Source organism: Panthera onca, chromosome C1 (assembly GCF_046562875.1).
Source record: "Panthera onca isolate mPanOnc1 chromosome C1, mPanOnc1 haplotype 2, whole genome shotgun sequence".
NCBI classification, from domain to species: Eukaryota; Metazoa; Chordata; class Mammalia; order Carnivora; family Felidae; genus Panthera; species Panthera onca.
This window is the reverse complement of record NC_138346.1, coordinates 163,397,678-163,415,411: the sequence shown is the minus strand read 5'-3', so window position 1 is coordinate 163,415,411 and position 17,734 is coordinate 163,397,678. Positions and strand designations below refer to the sequence as shown.

Below are 17,734 nucleotides of genomic sequence, written 5' to 3'. Positions count from 1 at the left end.
AGGCCCTGCCACACCAGGTACCTAAAGTCTGGAGTTTTAAAAGTCATTAAGTTTGGCTGTGATAGAGCCCAAAGTGCACAGCTCTGTTCCAGACAAGCAAGCAAGCAACCTGGAGACAGTGTGAAAACAGCAATCTGAAAAACACCTAGGATGCATGAGGGGAAATAATGCACTCTACTGGGAGGGCTATCCTGAGGACAGCAAGCATGGGATCCCCTCTCTGGGGAAAAAGGTGCTGGCTAGTGCCATTCCCCCCCACCCCCCTCCCCACCCCTCAGCATAAACCAACTTCAGTAAATAGCACAGTGTCAACACTGTCTGCTTAACCTGATTACAACAGGTCCCCAGCCCCTGTGTTCTGCTGGTGCTGCTTTTCTTGCGCAAATGTGCCTAAGGACCACAGCAGCAGGCCCCTTCCCCACAAGACCAGCACAAACCCTTGCATGCACCTCATCTATTGACCAAAGAGTTCCGCAAAGCTTCAGTTCTAGTGGAAATAGCATCAGGTCTCATTTAACAGGCAGACCACAACACACCTATTAAAACTCTGGCCAAGATCCAAACACTGTTTATTGCAGGCAAGGAGAGCCTCTGCAGATGACTGACCTAAGGGAGAGAGCAGCCAAAATACAGCAGCAAAGTGCACACAGCAAACACCAGAGACACTTCCTGAAGCGCCAGGCCCTGGACATTAAATGACCTCTTCTTTATAAAGCCATTAAACACAGGAACAGGAAACACAACAGGATTTTCTAACACAGAGAGAAGACAGAGACCAAGACAAAATGCCAAGCCAGAGGAATTCATCCCAAAAGAAAGAACAAGAAAAGGTCATAGCCAAAGATTAAATTGAAACACATTTCATATGCCTGATGCAAAATTTAAAGCAACAGTCATAACGATACTAACTGGACTTGAGAAAAGCATGGAAGACATCAGGGACATGACTTACCACAGACATAAAAGAGCTAAAAAACAAGTAGGCAAAAATGAAAAAAATGCAGTATCTGAGATTCAAAACTAATTGGTTGTAATGACCACAAGGATAAAAGCAGCACAGGAATGAACAAGTGATACAGAAATGGAATCATGTAAAATAATGAAGCTCAACAAAAGAGAAAGAAGAATGATGTATCACAGGAATAGACTTAGGGAACTCAGTGACTCCATCAAACTTAGTAACATTCTTATCATAGGAGTCCCAGAAAAAGAAGAGAATGAAAAGGGAGCAGGTTTACTGGAGGAAATAACAGCTGAAAACTTATTAATCTGGGGGGAAAAACAGGCATCCAAATCCAGGAGGTAGAGAGAACTCCCATCAAAATCAATAAAAAGCAGGCTAACACAAAGACATATTATAGTTAAATCTGCAAAATCTAGTGATAAAGAAAAAATCCTAAAAGCATCCAGACAAAGGAAATCCCTAACTCACAAGGTAAGACCCATAAGGTTAGTAGCATATCTCTCCACAGATACTTGGCAAGCCAGAAGGGAGTGGCATAATATATTCAACATGCTAAATGAGAAAAATCTGCAAAGAAGAATACTCATTCAGATCAGAAGGAGAGATAAAGAGTTTCCCATACAAACAAAAACCAAAGGAGTTCATGAACACTAAATCAGCCCTACAAGAAATGTTAAAGGGGATTCTTTGAGTGGGATGGAAAGACCAAAAGTCACACAAGACTAGAAAGGAACAGAGAAAATCTCCAGGAATCATGACAAAACAGGTAATAAATCAGCACTAACACATATCAATAATTACTCTGAAATTAATGGACTAAATGCTCCAATCAAAAGACCCAGGGTGTCAAAATGGATAAAAAAAAATAAAAAGCAACCATCTATATGCTGCCTACAAGAGAATCATTTTAGACCTAAAGACACCTGCCTATCGAAAATGAGAGGATAAATATTTATCATGCAAATGGTTGTCAAAAGAAAGCAAGAGTTACAATACTTATATCAAACTACATTTTTTTAATGTTTTATTTATTTTGAGAGAGACAGAGTGAGACAGAAAGAGAGAAAGAGAGAATGTGGGTGAGGGGCAGAGAGAGGGAGAGAGAATTACAAGCAGGATCTGTGCTCCCAGCACAGAGCTCAAAGCAGGGCTCAAATTCATGAACATGAGATCATGACTTGATCTGAAATCAGGAGTTGGACGCACAACTGACTGAGTCACACAGGTACTCCCAGACAAGCTACATTCTAAAACAAAGACTGTAACAAGAGATGAAGAAGGGCACTATATCATAATAAAGGGGACTATCCAACAAAAAGATGTAACAATTGAAATATTTATGCCCTCAAATTGGCAACACCCAAACAGATAAAACAATAACAAACAAAAGAGGTGCTTGGGTGGTTCAAGTGGTTAAGTGACCAACCCTTGATTTCAGCTCAGGTCATGATCTCACAGTTCCAAGGTTTGAGCCCCAAGTCAGACTATGCACTGACAGTGTGGAATTGCTTGGGATTCTTTCTCTCTTTCTCTCTGCCCCTCCCCAGCTCACACGTCTGCTGTCTCTCTCAAAATACATAAACTTAAATAAATAAATAAATAAATAAATAAAAGAACTCATTGATAATAATACAATAATAGTAAGCAACTTTAATACCCCACTTACATCAATGGACAGATCATCTTAAACAGAAAAACAAGGAAATACTAGTTTTAAATGAAAAACTAGCTTTAAATGATACACATTCTTTTCAAATGCACATGGACCATTCTCCAGAATAGATCACATACTGGGTCACAAATCAGACCTCAATAAATACAAAAAAATTGAGATCATACCATGTATCTTTTCTGACAACAAAGCTATGAAACTTGAAGTCAACCACAAGAAAAAAGTGGAAAGACCACAACTACATGGAGGTTAAAGAACATGCTACTAAAGAATGAAGGGTCAACCAGAAAATTAAAGAAGAAATTAAAAAATACATGTAAACTCATAAAAATGAAAACACAGTCATCTAAAACCTTTGGGATATAGTAAAACAGTCATAAGAGAGAACCTATATATAGCAATACAGGTCTATGTCAAAAAGCAAGAAAAATCTCAAACAACCTAACCTTACTAACAGAGCTATAAAAAGAACAACAAACAAAACCTACCAGCAGAAAAAGGGAAATAATAAAAATTAGAGCAGAAATAAATGATATAGAAACAAACAAAAAAGCAGAACAAATCAATTAAACCAGGAGCTGGTTCTTTAAAAAAATTAATAAAATTAATAAAAATATTAATAAAAATTAATAAAATCTTGCCAGACTTATCAAAAAGAAAAGTAAAAGGACCCAAATGAATAAAATAATAAAAGAGAGAAGAGAAATAACAACCAACACCACAGTAATACAATTATAAGAGAATATTATGAAAAATTATATGCCAACAAATCAGACTATCTGGAAGAAATGGAAAGTCTTAGAAACATATAAAATACTAAAACTAAAACAGGAAGAAATAGAAAATTTGAACAAACTGATAAAAAGGAAAGAAATTGAATCAGTAATCAAAAATCACCCAACAAACCAAAGTCTAGGGCCAGAAGGAATTCACAGGGGAATACTACCAAACATTTAAAGAGTTAATACCTATTCTTCTCAAACTATTCCAAAAAATAGAAATGGAAGGAAAACTTCCAAACTCATTTGATGAGGCCAGAATTACCCTGATTCCAAAACCAAAGACTCCACTAAAAAAAGAACTACAGGCCAATATCCCTGATGAACATGGATGCAAAAATTCTCAAAAAGATACCAGCAAATCATATCCAACAGTACATTAAAAGAATCAGTCACCATGATCAAGTGGGATTTATTCCTGGCCTGTAAGAGTAGCTCAATTTTCACAAATCAATCACTGTGATACATTAATAAAAGTAAGGATAAGAAACATATGATCCTCTCATTAGATGTAGAAAAAGCATTTAACAAAGTACAATATCCATTCATGATAAAAACCTTCAGCAAAGTAGAGATAAAGGGAACATATCTCAACATAGTAAAAGCCATATATGAAAATCCCATAGCTAGTATCAGCCTCAATGGGGAAAACCTGAGAGCTCTCCTTCTAGGGCCGGGAACAAGACAGGGAGGCCCACTCTCACCACTGTTATTTAACATAATACTGGAAGTACTCACCTCAGCAATCAGACAACAAAAAGAAATAAAAGGCATCTAAATTGGCAAGGAAGAAGTCAAACTTTCACTGTTTGCTGATGACATGATACTCTATATAGAAAACCCAAAAGACTCCACCAAAAATCGCTAGAACTGACACATGAATTCAGTAAAGTCACAGGATACAAAATCAACATAGAGAAATCTGTCCCATTTCTGTATACCAATAATGAAGCAGCACAAAGAGAAATCAAGGAATCAATCCCATTTACAATTGCACCAAAAACCAGAAGATACCTAGGAATAAACATTACCAAAATGGTAAAAGATCTGTACTCTGAAATCTATAAAACACTGATGAAAGAAATTGAAAATAACACAAAGAAATGGAAAGACATTCCATGCTCACGGACAGGAAGAACAAATATTGTTAAATTGTCTATACCACCCAAAGCAACCTACACATTTATTGCAACCCCTATCAAACTACCACCAGCATTTTTCACAGAGCTAGAACAAACAATCCTAAAATTTGTATGGAACCACAAAAGACCTCAAAGAGTCAAAGCAATTTGAAAAAGAAAAGCAAAGCTGGAGGCATCACAATTCTAGACCTCAAGTTATGTTACAAAGCTGCAGTAATCAAGACAGTATGGTACTGGCACAAAAACAGACACATGGATCAATGGAATGAACAGAAACCCCGTAAAAAGACCCACAACTATATGGTCAAGTAATGTTTGACAAAGCAGGAAAAAATACCCAATGGAAAAAAGACAGTCTCTTTAAGAAATGGTGTTGGGAAAACTGGACAGCAATATGCAAAAGAATGAAACTAGACTACTTACTTACACCATACACAAAAATAAATTCAAAATAGATGGAAGAACCAAATGTGACACAAGGAACCATCAAAATTCTAGAGAAGAATGCAGGCAGAAACCTCTTTGACATCAGCCACAGCAACATCTTACTAGACATGTCTCCAGAAGCAAGGGAAACAAAAGCAAAAATGAACTACTGGGACCTCATCAAGATAAGATGCTTCTGCACAGCAAAGGAATCAATCAGGAAAATTATAGAATAGGAGAAGATATCTATAAATGTCATATCTTATAAAGGGTTATATCCAAAAATCTATAAAGAACTTATTAAACTCAACACCCAAAAAACAAACAATCCAGTTAATAAGTTAATAATCCAGTTAATAAGCAAGAGACATGAATAGACATTTTTCCAAAGAAGACATCCAGATGGCCAACAGACACATGAAAAGATGCTCAACATCACTCATCATTAGGAAAATACAAATCAAAACTATGATGAGATACTACTTCACACCTGTCAGAATGGCTAAAATTAACAGCACAGGAAACAACGGATGTTGACGAGGATGTGGAAAACAGGGAACCCTCCTACACTGTAGGTGAGAATGCAAATTGGTGCAGCCACTGTGGAAAACAATATGGAGTTTTGTCAAAAAGTTAAAACTAGAACTACCCTATGATCCAGCAATTGCAAGACTAGATATTTACTCAAAGGATACAAAAATACTAATTCAAAGGTATACATGCACATCAATGTTTATAGCAGCATTATCAATAACCAAATTCTGGAAAAAAACCCAAATGCCCATCAACTGATAAATGGATAAAGGAGATGTGGTGTGTAATTATGTGTATGTATACACACACACACACACACACACACACAATGGGAATATTAGTCATCAGAAAGAATTTAATCTTGCCATTTGCAATGATAGGGATAGAGCCAGAGACTATTACGATAAATGACATAAGTCAGTCAGAGAAAGACAAATACCATATGATTTCACTCATATATGGAATTTAAGAAACAAAAGAGATGAACAATAGGGGGAAAACAAGAGAGAGGCAAATCACAAAACAGACTCTCAACCAAGGAGAACAAACTGAGGGTTGCTGGACAGTGGGATAGATTAAATGGGTGATGGGTATTGAGGAGGGCACTTGCTCTGATGAGCACTGGGTATTGTATGTAAGTGATAAACCACTAAATTCTATACCTGAAACAAATATTACACTGTATGTTAACCAGAATAAATAAAAACTTGGAAAAAACTAAAAGGAAAGAATTTTTTTTCAGTTAAAAAGAATTTTATAAATAAATAAACAAGTAAGTAAGTAAAATGGATTCTCCCTTCAAGAAACCTAGCATCAAGTTTTATGCAAATAAGTGTGTATGTGTGTACATATAAAGAAGTTAGAGGAACATAAACATTCATAAAGATCTATGAACTTGTACAACTATTTCATGATAAACTTTTGAATGAAAACAAAAATATAGCATAGTACTGTATATAGTGATTTAACTTCATTAAAAACAAACTAATCCCCTCTGTTATATAAAAAAGAAGGAAGATGTGCAAGATACCCACTAGGCTAATTTTTTTTAAGTTTATTTATTTATTTTGAGAGAAAGTGTGTGTGTATGGGGGGGGGCAAGGAGAGGGAGAGAGAGAGAGAGAGAGAGACGTCCATTCTCACCACTGTTGTTTAACATAGTGTGAGAAGTCCTAGCCTCAGCAATCAGACAACAAAATGAAGTAAAAGGCATCTAAACTGGCAAAGGAGAAGTCAAACTTTCACTTTTCACAGATGACATGATACACTACATGAAAAACCTGAAAGACTCCACCAAACAACTGGTAGAACAGATACATGAATTTAGCAAAGTTTCAAGATATAAAATCAATGTACAGAAATTGGTTGCATTTCTACATACCAATAATAAAGCAACAGAAAAAGACATCAAGGAATCGATCCCATTTACAATTACACCAAGAATCATAAAATACCTAGGAATAAACCTAAGCAAAGAGGTAAAAGATCTGTATGCTGAAAACTATAGTAAGTTTATGAAAGAAATTGAAGAAGACATGAAGAAATGGAAAAACATTCCATGCTCATGGATTGGAAGAACAAATATTGTTAAAATGTCAACATTCTATAATTCAATGCAATCCCAATCTATACATTCAATGCAATCCCAATCAAAATTACACCAGCATTCCTCTCAAAGCTAGAACAAATAATCCTGAAATTTGTATGGAACCACAGAGGACTCTGAACAGGCAAAGTGATGTTGAAAAGGAAAACCAAAGTGGGAGGCATCACTAAATCCCAAACTTTAGCCTCTACTCCAAAGCTGTAATCATCAAGACAGTATGGTATTGGCACAAAAACAGACACACAGACCAATGGAATAGAAGAGAGAACCCACAACTAGACCCACAAATGTATGGCCAACTAATCTTTGACAAAGCAGGAAAGAATAACCGATGGAAAAAAGTCTCTTTAGCAAATGGTGTCGGGAAAATTGGACAGCAACATGTAGGAATGAAACTGGACCACTTTCTTATACCATACAGAAAAATAAACTCAAAATGGATGAAAGGCCTAAATGTGAGACAGGAAACCATCAAAACCCTAGAGAGAAAACAGGCAACAATCCCTTTGACCTCGGTCGCAGCAACTTCTTACTTGACAGGTCTCTGACAGCAAGTGAAATAAAAGCAAAAATGAACTATTGGCACCTCATCAGGATAAAAAGCTTCTACACAGCAAAGGAAAGAAATCAACAAAACTAAGTGTCAACCAACAGAATAGGAGAAGGTATTTGCAAATGACCTATCAGATAAAGGGTTAGTATCAAAACTTACCAAACTCAACACCTGAAAAACAAATAATCCAGTGAAGAAATGGGCAGAAGACATGAATAGACACTTTTCCAAAGAAGATACCCAGATGGCTAACAGACACATGAAAAGATGCTCAACATCCCACGTCATCAGGGAAATACAATCAAAACCACATTGAGATCCATCTCACACCAGTCAGAGTAGCTAAAATTAACGACTCAGGAAACAACAGATGATGGCGAGGATGTGGAGAAATGGGAACCCTCTTGCACTGTTGGTAGGAATGCAAACTGATGCGGCCACTCTGGAAAACAACATGGAGATTCCTCAAAAAATTAAAATAGAATTACCCTATGACCCAGCAATAGCACTACTAGAATTTATCCAAAGGATACAGGAGTGATTCATAGGGGCACATGGACTCCAATGTTTATATATAGCAGTGCCATCAACAATAGCCAAATTATGGAAAGAGCCAAATGTCCATAAACTGATGAATGGGTAAAGAAGATGTGGTATATTTATACAATGGAATAGTACTCAGCAATGTAAAAGAATGAAACCTTGCCATTTGCAACAACGTGGATGGAACTGGATGGTATTATGCTAAGTGAAATAAACCAGTCAGAAAAAGACAGATATTGTATGTTTTCATTTATATGTGGAATTTGAGAAACTCAGCAGAAGACCACAGGGGAAGGGAAGAAAAACAAATTACAGAGAGGGAGGCAAACCATAACATACTTCTAAAGACAGAGAATTAATAGTTGATGGAGGAGGGAGCTTGGGGGAGAAGGGAAAGTGGGAAATGGGTATTGAGGAGGGCATTTGTTGGGATGAGCATTGGGTGTTGTATGTAAGTGATGAATCACAGGAATCTACTCCTGAAGCCAAAACTACACTATATACACTGTATGTTAGCCAACATGACAATAAATTATTATTTTTTTTAATATATAAATGCAACAAAGAAGCTGGGCCTTAAGGAATATGGATAAAATGAAATTATGAGGAACAGAAATCACATATAAATAAGCAAGATTTATAAAGGTAATAAAATACAAAGAGAGAGAATAAGATAAATAGGACAGTGCAAACAAAAGAGAACATCCAGACACACTCTTATGAGAGTGAGAAATCATAATAACCCTAGAGTTATTTCAGACAAAAAATTTAAAACTGCAGATCCAAAAGAATGAATTAAAAGTTGAAGCAACTGATCTGAAGAACCTTTCTATGATGTCTAACCAAAAGGATAAGAAAAGATTTCTTTTCTATTTCTTCTTCTAAAGATTCCTGAAACCTTCTTTAAGTATGATGTTCTTTCCATTTCAGTTCAAATCTATAGTTCAACAACTTCCCAGCCTTAAAGGCCAACATGGTCAACAGACCCAGAAATACAGAAAAAAATCAGATTTCAATGGTGAAAAGAACAGTTATTAAGTTAAGATGAATGACAGAAGTAAATAAAAGTGCAAAAGTCCTGGGGTACTTCTCTTTAAATCAATCAACAAATATTGTTTGGGTACCCTGAGTAATTTTACTGTGTTTACAAATAGGTATACAAACAGCAAGTGCTCCTCCAACAATGAATCAGTAAAGGTACAGTACATTTCTCTCTGAAGAAGAAGATGAAATGGAGTGGCATAGACTGAACAATGGTACCATGCAAAATTAAATTACAGAATTAATAAGGTAGATTTATATATATATATATATATATATATATATATATATACATGTGTGTATATATATATATGTGTACGTATATATATATATATATATTTTTTTTTTTAAGTTTATTTATCTTAAGAGAGACAGAGACAATGAGAGTTGGAGAGGGCAGGGCAGAGCAACAGGGAGGCAGAGAATCCTAAGCCAGTTCTGTACCATCAGCACAGAGCCTGACACCGGACTTGAACTCACAAAACCATGAGATCATGACCTGAGCGAAACCAAGAGTTGGACTTAACCAACTGAACCACCCAGGCACCCTTATATATTTTTTTAATGTTTATTTTTGAGAGAGAGAGAGAGAGAGAGAGAGAGACAGAGGGAGAATGAGTGGGGGAGGGCAGAGAGAGTGGGCGACAGAGGATCCAAAGCGGGTGCTGTGCTGACAGCAGAGAGCCTGATGTGGGGCTCAAAGTCATGAACCATGAGATCATGACCCGAGCTGAAGTAAGATGCTTAACCAAGTGAGCCACCCAGGTACCCCAATAAGGTAGATGTTTTATCTTCCACTACACATTTCAATAACACTCCTGTGTAATCAAATCTCAAAAATGTTTAAAGGTCGTAAAGAAAAAAGCAAAAAAGAACATACAAGTAAAAAACGTAAATGGGGGGTGCCTGGGTGGCTCAGGCAGTTAAGCATCTGACTTTGGCTCAGGTCATGATCACACAGCTCGGCTCAGGTCATGATCACACAGCTCGTGAGTTCAAGCTCTGTGTCAGGCTCTGTGCTGACAGCTCAGAGCCTAGAGCCTGCTTTGGATTCTGTGTCTCTGTCTCTCTCTACCCCTCCCCCACTCATGCTCTGTCTCTCTTTCTCTCAAAAATAAACAAACATTAAAAAAATTGTTTTAATGTAAAATGGATCAGTATTATTAATGGTTGGACCTACCTTATATGAAAAGGACTCAGAAAAAGCAAATATTGACATTATGTGCAGATCCTGAATCACTTAACCAAATGTTTCCCCAAAATACCTTCCACAGAACTCTAATCTCTCAGGATACATGTGGAAAAAAATCAGATAACTTTGGGGAATAATGACTCTATATCCAACACCTGCCCCAACTCAGAAGGTCACAGTGCATATAAGCATATCAAAGTTCTAAGAAAGTCCATAATAAAGAAAACTGCTTAATAGTTATTAAACCCACTATTTTCCAAATCGATTTGACCTGGAAATATTATTTTCCCCTAAATATTATTAGTATGCCATAAAACTAATGTTCTGTGAAACATAATTTAGACATGCTAATATAAACCTATGATAGGGGCACCTGGGTGGTTCAGTCGGTTGAGCGTCTGACTTTGGCTCTGGTCATGATCTCGCAGTTTGAGAGTTCAAGCCCCGTGTCAGGCTCTGTACTGACAGCTCAGAGCCTGGAGCCTGCTTCCGATTCTGTGTCTCCCTCTCTCTCTGCCCCTTCCCCGCTCATGCTCTGTCTCTCAAAAATGAATAAATGTCAACAACAAAAAAAATTTAAACCTATGATAAAGCATAACAATACCATTTCTGTTTCTCTTTCAATACTATAAAAAATTTCAAACATACAGAAAAACAGATGATCTCAATGAACATTTAAATTCTCTCTACCTAGGTTCAATAGTTGTTAACATTTTATCATATTTGCTTTGTCTCCTCTTAGTGTTATAAATATTATATCTATAATTTACATATACATAAAGAACAGCAGACACACCAGAAGAGATAGACAGATGGTAGGTAAGTAGGTAGACAGACAGAGTGGGGGGAGAATGGCTGATTTCCCAAATGATCTCAGTTACTTCTCTTCCTGAGACATAGGTAGTCCCCATTTTTTGAGTTTCTACAATATGTAGCCTCTTAATAAATCTTAACTTTGAAGTTACTCATATTTCTTGCAAGAAGGTAAAAAAAAAAAGCATAAAATAAATTTAAAAATGAAAACAAAATACGAGTCACCAATTTATACAGAATTAAAGTCAATATTAAATTATCCTACAGATCATGTGCTTAGGCATATAAACTTAAAAGCCAAACTGACAAAAAAATTTTGTTTTTCAACAAAGCAAGTACTGATAACACCCCTGGGATCTGCATACATTCAGATCAAATGTTTACACTAACTGTATGATACTTTGTATCAATAATAGTTGTCCCAAAATGATACTTCTAGGTTATCAGAAAGAAAAAATGTTAACAAAAATTCATTAGCCTGTTTAAAAATTTAAGATTATGTTTTTAAAAGGTTTTTATCAAACACATCTAAAATTTAAAAATCCAGCACTCAAAATGTTACTAATCAGCTATCTGAAATCCTCACTCTCCAGGATTATTGGGAAGCCAGATAACTAAGATTTTATCACTTCTAGGAATAACCTTAAAAAGTAAATATTTCAGGGGCGACTGGCTGGCTCAGTTGGTTAAGCGTCTGACTTCAGATCAGGTCATAATCTCACCGTTCGTGAGTTCAAGCCCCCCCATCAGGCTCTGTGCTGACAGCTCAGAGCCCAGAGCCTATTTCCGATTCTGTGTCTCCCCTTTCTCTCTGCCCCTATCCTGCTCACAGTCTGTCTTACTCTCTCTCAAAGTAAATCTTTTAAATCATCTATGAAATTTTTGTTTTAAAGAATAAGTAAATATTAAGATTTTACAAACATCTAACATACAAAAGGTGTAGACTTCTGAGTTTAGATATACAAAACAGTCCATATTAAAGAATCTTATAAAACTCTCTGAATATTAAAAGTATTATAAAAGTTAACATATCTTAACATTTGGAAATTATAAATACTTCCTTGATAAAATAACCAAATAAGAAAAAACACGCAGTTTCAAAAAGCATAAAGTTAGTACAGGATTTCCACTAACTCTTGAGGTGAACTACAGAAAATGAGAAAATGTTATTATTTTTAATATATTGATTCTTAACTCAATTAGCAAATAAAATAATCAGGTTAATTTTGAAAAACTCAAAAGACAAAATTCATCTTAAAAAGCTTTATATAAATGTGAAAATACATGAATGAAGTTAAACATAAGAAAGGAAATATTTACTAACCTTTATTTCCTAACATCACAGCAAGGTGTAAAGGAGTGTTTCCTAAAATTAAACAAAAATTAAATTAGTGTAAAAACATAGAAAATTGTTATTTAAAAGTGGTTTTAGCTCCTTCAGAAATTTCACTGACAGATTTAAGTAAAATGTGACTGCAAAATGACCCTGTTTATATGGCAAATTCAAAGTCAGAGGATGCCATGATTTCTAAACACAACGTATTCTAAACCAACCCCCACCAAAAAAAAGGATACCCAGTTTGCTTTTGAGATTTCTTCTCTCAAGAGATTTCACAGGTTCCTTTCCTGCTAATTTCTCTATCATATCATTCTTTGTTCATTCAGCAAACAATTTAAATACCTACTATATACTCATCTTTGGGGACAGATATCAAAAATACCCAATCCCTCAAGTGGTTCAGAAGTCTTCTGTTAGAGACTGATAGGAAAGTAAATAATTGCTATTATTTATTAGAATAAAAGAGAGTATAGCATGATAATGGAATAAAGAACAGAGCTCCTAATTTTGTCTGTGCAAACAATTAACTATTAAAGAGGGACCATGTTGAAATAAGTCTTGAATGGGTTAAAAATTTATAGGCAAATGAAGCAACTCACTATTATACTGTGTTAAAAACAATTTAAAAATTAAAAACAATTCCCCCAAATTACATTCAAATGCAAGAACAGTTCATACTTCGCAAACAACAAAAACAACAAAAAATGTTTATGGCCAGTGGGGGTAAAGAGAATAGTAAATAATGAAATTGGTAAGATAAGCAAAAGGCTACACTATGAAGTTTGTATATATCCTTTTAGTTGATGTTATACAATGACTAATTTAATTTCAAAATGATACCCTAAGCCACACTAGTAGCCTAAAAACCTCTTGATTATTAAAGAAAGAAAACCTATAGTAATATTTGCAAATAAAGTTACTAAATAAAATTTGTGTATACTAATTTTCAGATTCAGTATTAGCATTTTTACAGAAGGCACCACATGAACAATTTTTGCCTATAAAATGAGCTGCACACTTATCAAGAAATCATATACAGCATAAAACAAGATTTAACTACTTGTTCTAAAAACCTTATATATGATCTAAAGCACCTGGGTGGCTCAGTAGGTTAGGTGTCTGACTCTTGATTTTGGCTCAGGTCATGATCTCATAGTAATGAGATGGAGCACCAGGGATGGGCTCCACACTGGGTGTGGAACCTGCCTGAGATTCTCTCTCCTACTCCCTCTGCCCCTCCCCTGCTTGACCATCACGCACGCACACATGTGCTCTCTCTCTATCCAAAAGAAAAAATCTTTCTTATTTATTTTGAGAGACAGAGAGAACACACACACGCACAAGCAGGGGAGAGGCAGAGGAGAGAGAGTGAGAGGGAACCCTAAGCAGGCTGCGTGCTGCCAGCACAGAGCCCAATGCGGGGCCCTATCCTACAAACCAGGAGATCATGACCTGAGCCAAAATCAAAAGTTGGATGTTCAACCAAGTGAGCCACCCAGGCGCCCCCCCAAAAAATTTTAAAACCTTGTATATGATCTATCCCATTCTCTTAGTTTGACACAACCTGTCCAGATGTTTAAGACACAGACACACACAGACACACACACACAATCTTTTGCTGAATAAAAGCACAGCGGAATAAGAACTGTCTGTAAAGATAGCCAGATAGTATTTTGCGCAAAATTTAGAAGTTTAATAAATTCAATAAACTTAAATTTTCTCTATAAGTAATTTTACAAAACAAAAACCTGGACTACAGTAAATTTCTTAGTCTTCACTGTTAGGAACAACAACAACAAAAAGACAGATTTGGGGACATAATTCACATTATATTTTCCCAAAATAAAATTTCCACTAGCAACTAGGCAATCTACTCCCCAGTTTTCATACCTCATAACTAATTTTACTTGAGATATGGAAACCTCTATAATACACGTTGTTTTGTTTTGTTTTTTTTATTTATTTATTTCAAAAGAGAGTGAGTCAGGGAGGGGCAGAGGGAAGGAGAGAGAATCCCAAGCAGGCTCTGTCTGCACTGTCAGAACAGAGCCCAATGTGGGGCTTGAACCAAACAACCATGGGATCACAACCTGAGCCGAAGTCAGATGCCCAACCTACTGAGCCACCCAGGTGCCCCACATTGTTAATAATCATACACTGAAGCATGTCCCCAGATAAGAAGTTTTGCTCACAACACTATTTAAGAAGTAAACATTATGAGTTGCCAAGTTACTGGCATAGGCTATTTTCCAAAAAAACAAACCAGTTCTCCAAAAATTCCAGACCTTTTAGGGAGCTAGCAATCTTCTTTTATGCTATTATCTAGTCCTATGAGGTTTTATTTTTATCTTATAGAGTCAATATTCATTTAGATTTACTTACCATTTTTGCTGCTCTTCATTCCTTCCTTCATCTCCAACCTTCCATTAGAATTTTTCTTCTACTCAAAACATATCCTTCAGGATTACCTTTAGTGATAGTTTGATAAGTGATTTCCCTCAGGTTTTTGTTTGTAAATGTATATTCAACTTCAATCTTAAAAGGATATTATACTGAGTATATAATTATTGATTGGATGCTATTTTTTCCTCACATTCTACGTGGTCTTATGGTTTCCTTTTTTGTTGAGAAGCCAGCCATAGAACTTTCTACTGCTCCTTTGAAAGTAATGTGACGTTTCTGGCTGCACTTATGTGTATGTTTTGTTTTGTTTTTCAAATTAATCAGCCTTTTCACTCCAGTGTGGATTCCTTTGTTTATTCTACTTGGGTTGGACTTGTTGAATACCTGAATCTGTGTCTTTCACAAACTTTGTAAAATTCTTAGCAAGTATCTTTCCAAATATTGCTTTAGTTCCATTTCCTCTCTTCTCTCTTGGGTTCAATTAATGTAAAACTTCTTACCCTTTCTATTTAAAAAAAAATTTTTTTTTAATGTTTCTATTTATTTTTGAGACAGAGAGAGACAGAGCATGAGCAGGGGAGGGGCAGAGAGAGGGGGAGACACAGAACCCGAAGCGGGCTCCAGGCTCTGAGCTGTCAGTACAGAGCCCGACGGGAAACTCAAACCCACAAACTGTGAGATCATGACCTGAGCCGAAGTCAGACACTCAACTGACTGAGCCACCCAGGCACCCCTTACCCTTTCTATTTTTTTTAAAAACTTCTTTCCCTTTCCATTTTTCATTAAAGATATTTTCTTCTAACCTATTTCCAACATCACGAATTCTTTTTCAGGGTCTAAAACTGTTAGTAAGCCTATTTATTTAGTTTTAAATTCCAGTTATTATATTTTTCCATTTGAGAATTTTTATTTAGCTCATTTTCTTTGTTTTTTAATTTTTTTATTGTTTATGTTTGAGAGAGAGAGAGAGACAGAGAGCAAGCAGGAACGTGCAGAAAGAGAGGGAGACACAGAATCGGAAGCAGGCTCCAGGCTCTGAGCTCTCAGGATAGAGCCTGATGCAGGGCTAGAACTCACAGACCGCGAGATCATGACCTGAGCTGTAGTCAGCTGCCCAACCAACTGAGCCACCCAGGCGCCACTGGCTCATTTTCAAATATGTGATTTCAATTTTTATAGTTTCCAGTTCTCTGATAAAATATTCAAACTGATCTCTTATCCCCCAAGAACATAATAAATGTTGTTATTTAAAGCCTCTAATAATACTTACAATAAATGAAGTTCTGATGGGCTTCTTTTAATTCCTCCCCCCGAAACCCCAGTTTTCATCATGTTGTTCAGTTTCCTTATAATGTTGGTCATCTTTAATTATAAATGATTTTAATTTTTTATTTTTTTATTTTAGAGAGAGCATGAGTGGGAGAGAGGGGCAGAGAGAAACAGAGACAGAGAGAGAGAGAGAGAGAGAGAGAGAGAGAGAATCCTAAGAGGGCTCCACACTCAGCATGGAGCCCAACGCAGGCATTGATCCCACAAGCTTGGGATCATGACCTGAGCTGAAATCAAGAGTTTGAAGCTCAACCAACTGAGCCACCCAGGCATCTCTAATAATATACTGGATATAGTATTTAATGAGCTCTCTCTATAAAAATTCGAAGCATAAGAAACAAACCACCCAGATACTTTCATTTGCTTTTCACATGTGTCCGGAACTACTAGACTTCATTAATCCAGGGACTGACATTTTTTCTGGCCCTCATAATGACACAAAGTTGTGCTTCAGCCTCCATCAGAGTTGATTTACTTTCAGTTCACCCTTATTCCTAAGGTGCAGTTCTTCAAGTTACATGCTAAAGGAGCAGAGTACTAAAGAGATATTCACACTTAGTAGGCACTGGCCTCCACCTCTGGTCCTCTTACCTCAGTGAGGCCATCAAAAGTGCTGCTCAGCCTCTTAACTACTTCTTTTGGCTTTACAAAAGCTACTGGGGCAAAATAACCTAAAATGGGAGGCTTAAATCTTTGGATTTCCATCTTCTGCCAGAACTTGGCCCAGTAATTACTTCCTACCTTGTTAGATTTCCAATAACCTTAAGTTAAATATTTGATTCTTATTTGTTTCTAAGGAAGACGAATCCTAATCTAGTCCATCATTACTAGAGGCAGAAATGATACTTGAATTTTATTTCTTAACTTTTCTCCATATCTTTAATACTATGCCTTCTATTCTTTGGTACTATTAATGCATAAAAATGAGATAACTTTATGAGCACTAATGATCATAACTTCAATCAAAATATAATTATTCTTAGTACTTTTAAATCATTCTTATCTCAAGTTCAATTTTATCAGTAACTAATCTTTCCATTCATAATCTTTGCCATTGGCTCAGCCATAAATTTTCCATTTTTTCCAATCTCCTTTAGATGTGTCTGTAAAAGTCTTTTCCCTTCCTTTTAGTAGATGCCATAGCTACTATTTTTAGACCCAGCTAGAATACTATTTCAGGGAAAGGCACAATTCCCACCTGGGACTGACTGACTTTCTTTCTTTTCTTTCTTTCTTTCTTTCTTTCTGTACTAGAAAATTATTTTCTGCATTTTTATTTTGGTGCTAGAACTGGTTGGGAAGACTGTCTTTTGCTGCTGGAACCACAATGTTTTAAGGTGGTTCTCATATTCTCTACCACCTCAGTTACTGGTTCTAAATCAGGGACAATTTTATGCC

The 17,734-nt window shown here is 36.1% G+C and overlaps 1 protein-coding gene across 1 annotated transcript in view; it reads right to left on the bottom strand.

Annotated features, from left to right (window-relative positions):
* The window catches only part of ANKRD13C (ankyrin repeat domain 13C), a 95,367-nt gene that overhangs the window by 55,202 nt on the left and 22,431 nt on the right, over positions 1-17,734 (bottom strand). Inside the window, exon 2 of the mRNA XM_060625491.3 lies at positions 12,590-12,631. Coding sequence (XP_060481474.1) covers positions 12,590-12,631 — 42 coding nt within the window. The remainder of the gene's footprint in view (positions 1-12,589; positions 12,632-17,734) is intronic.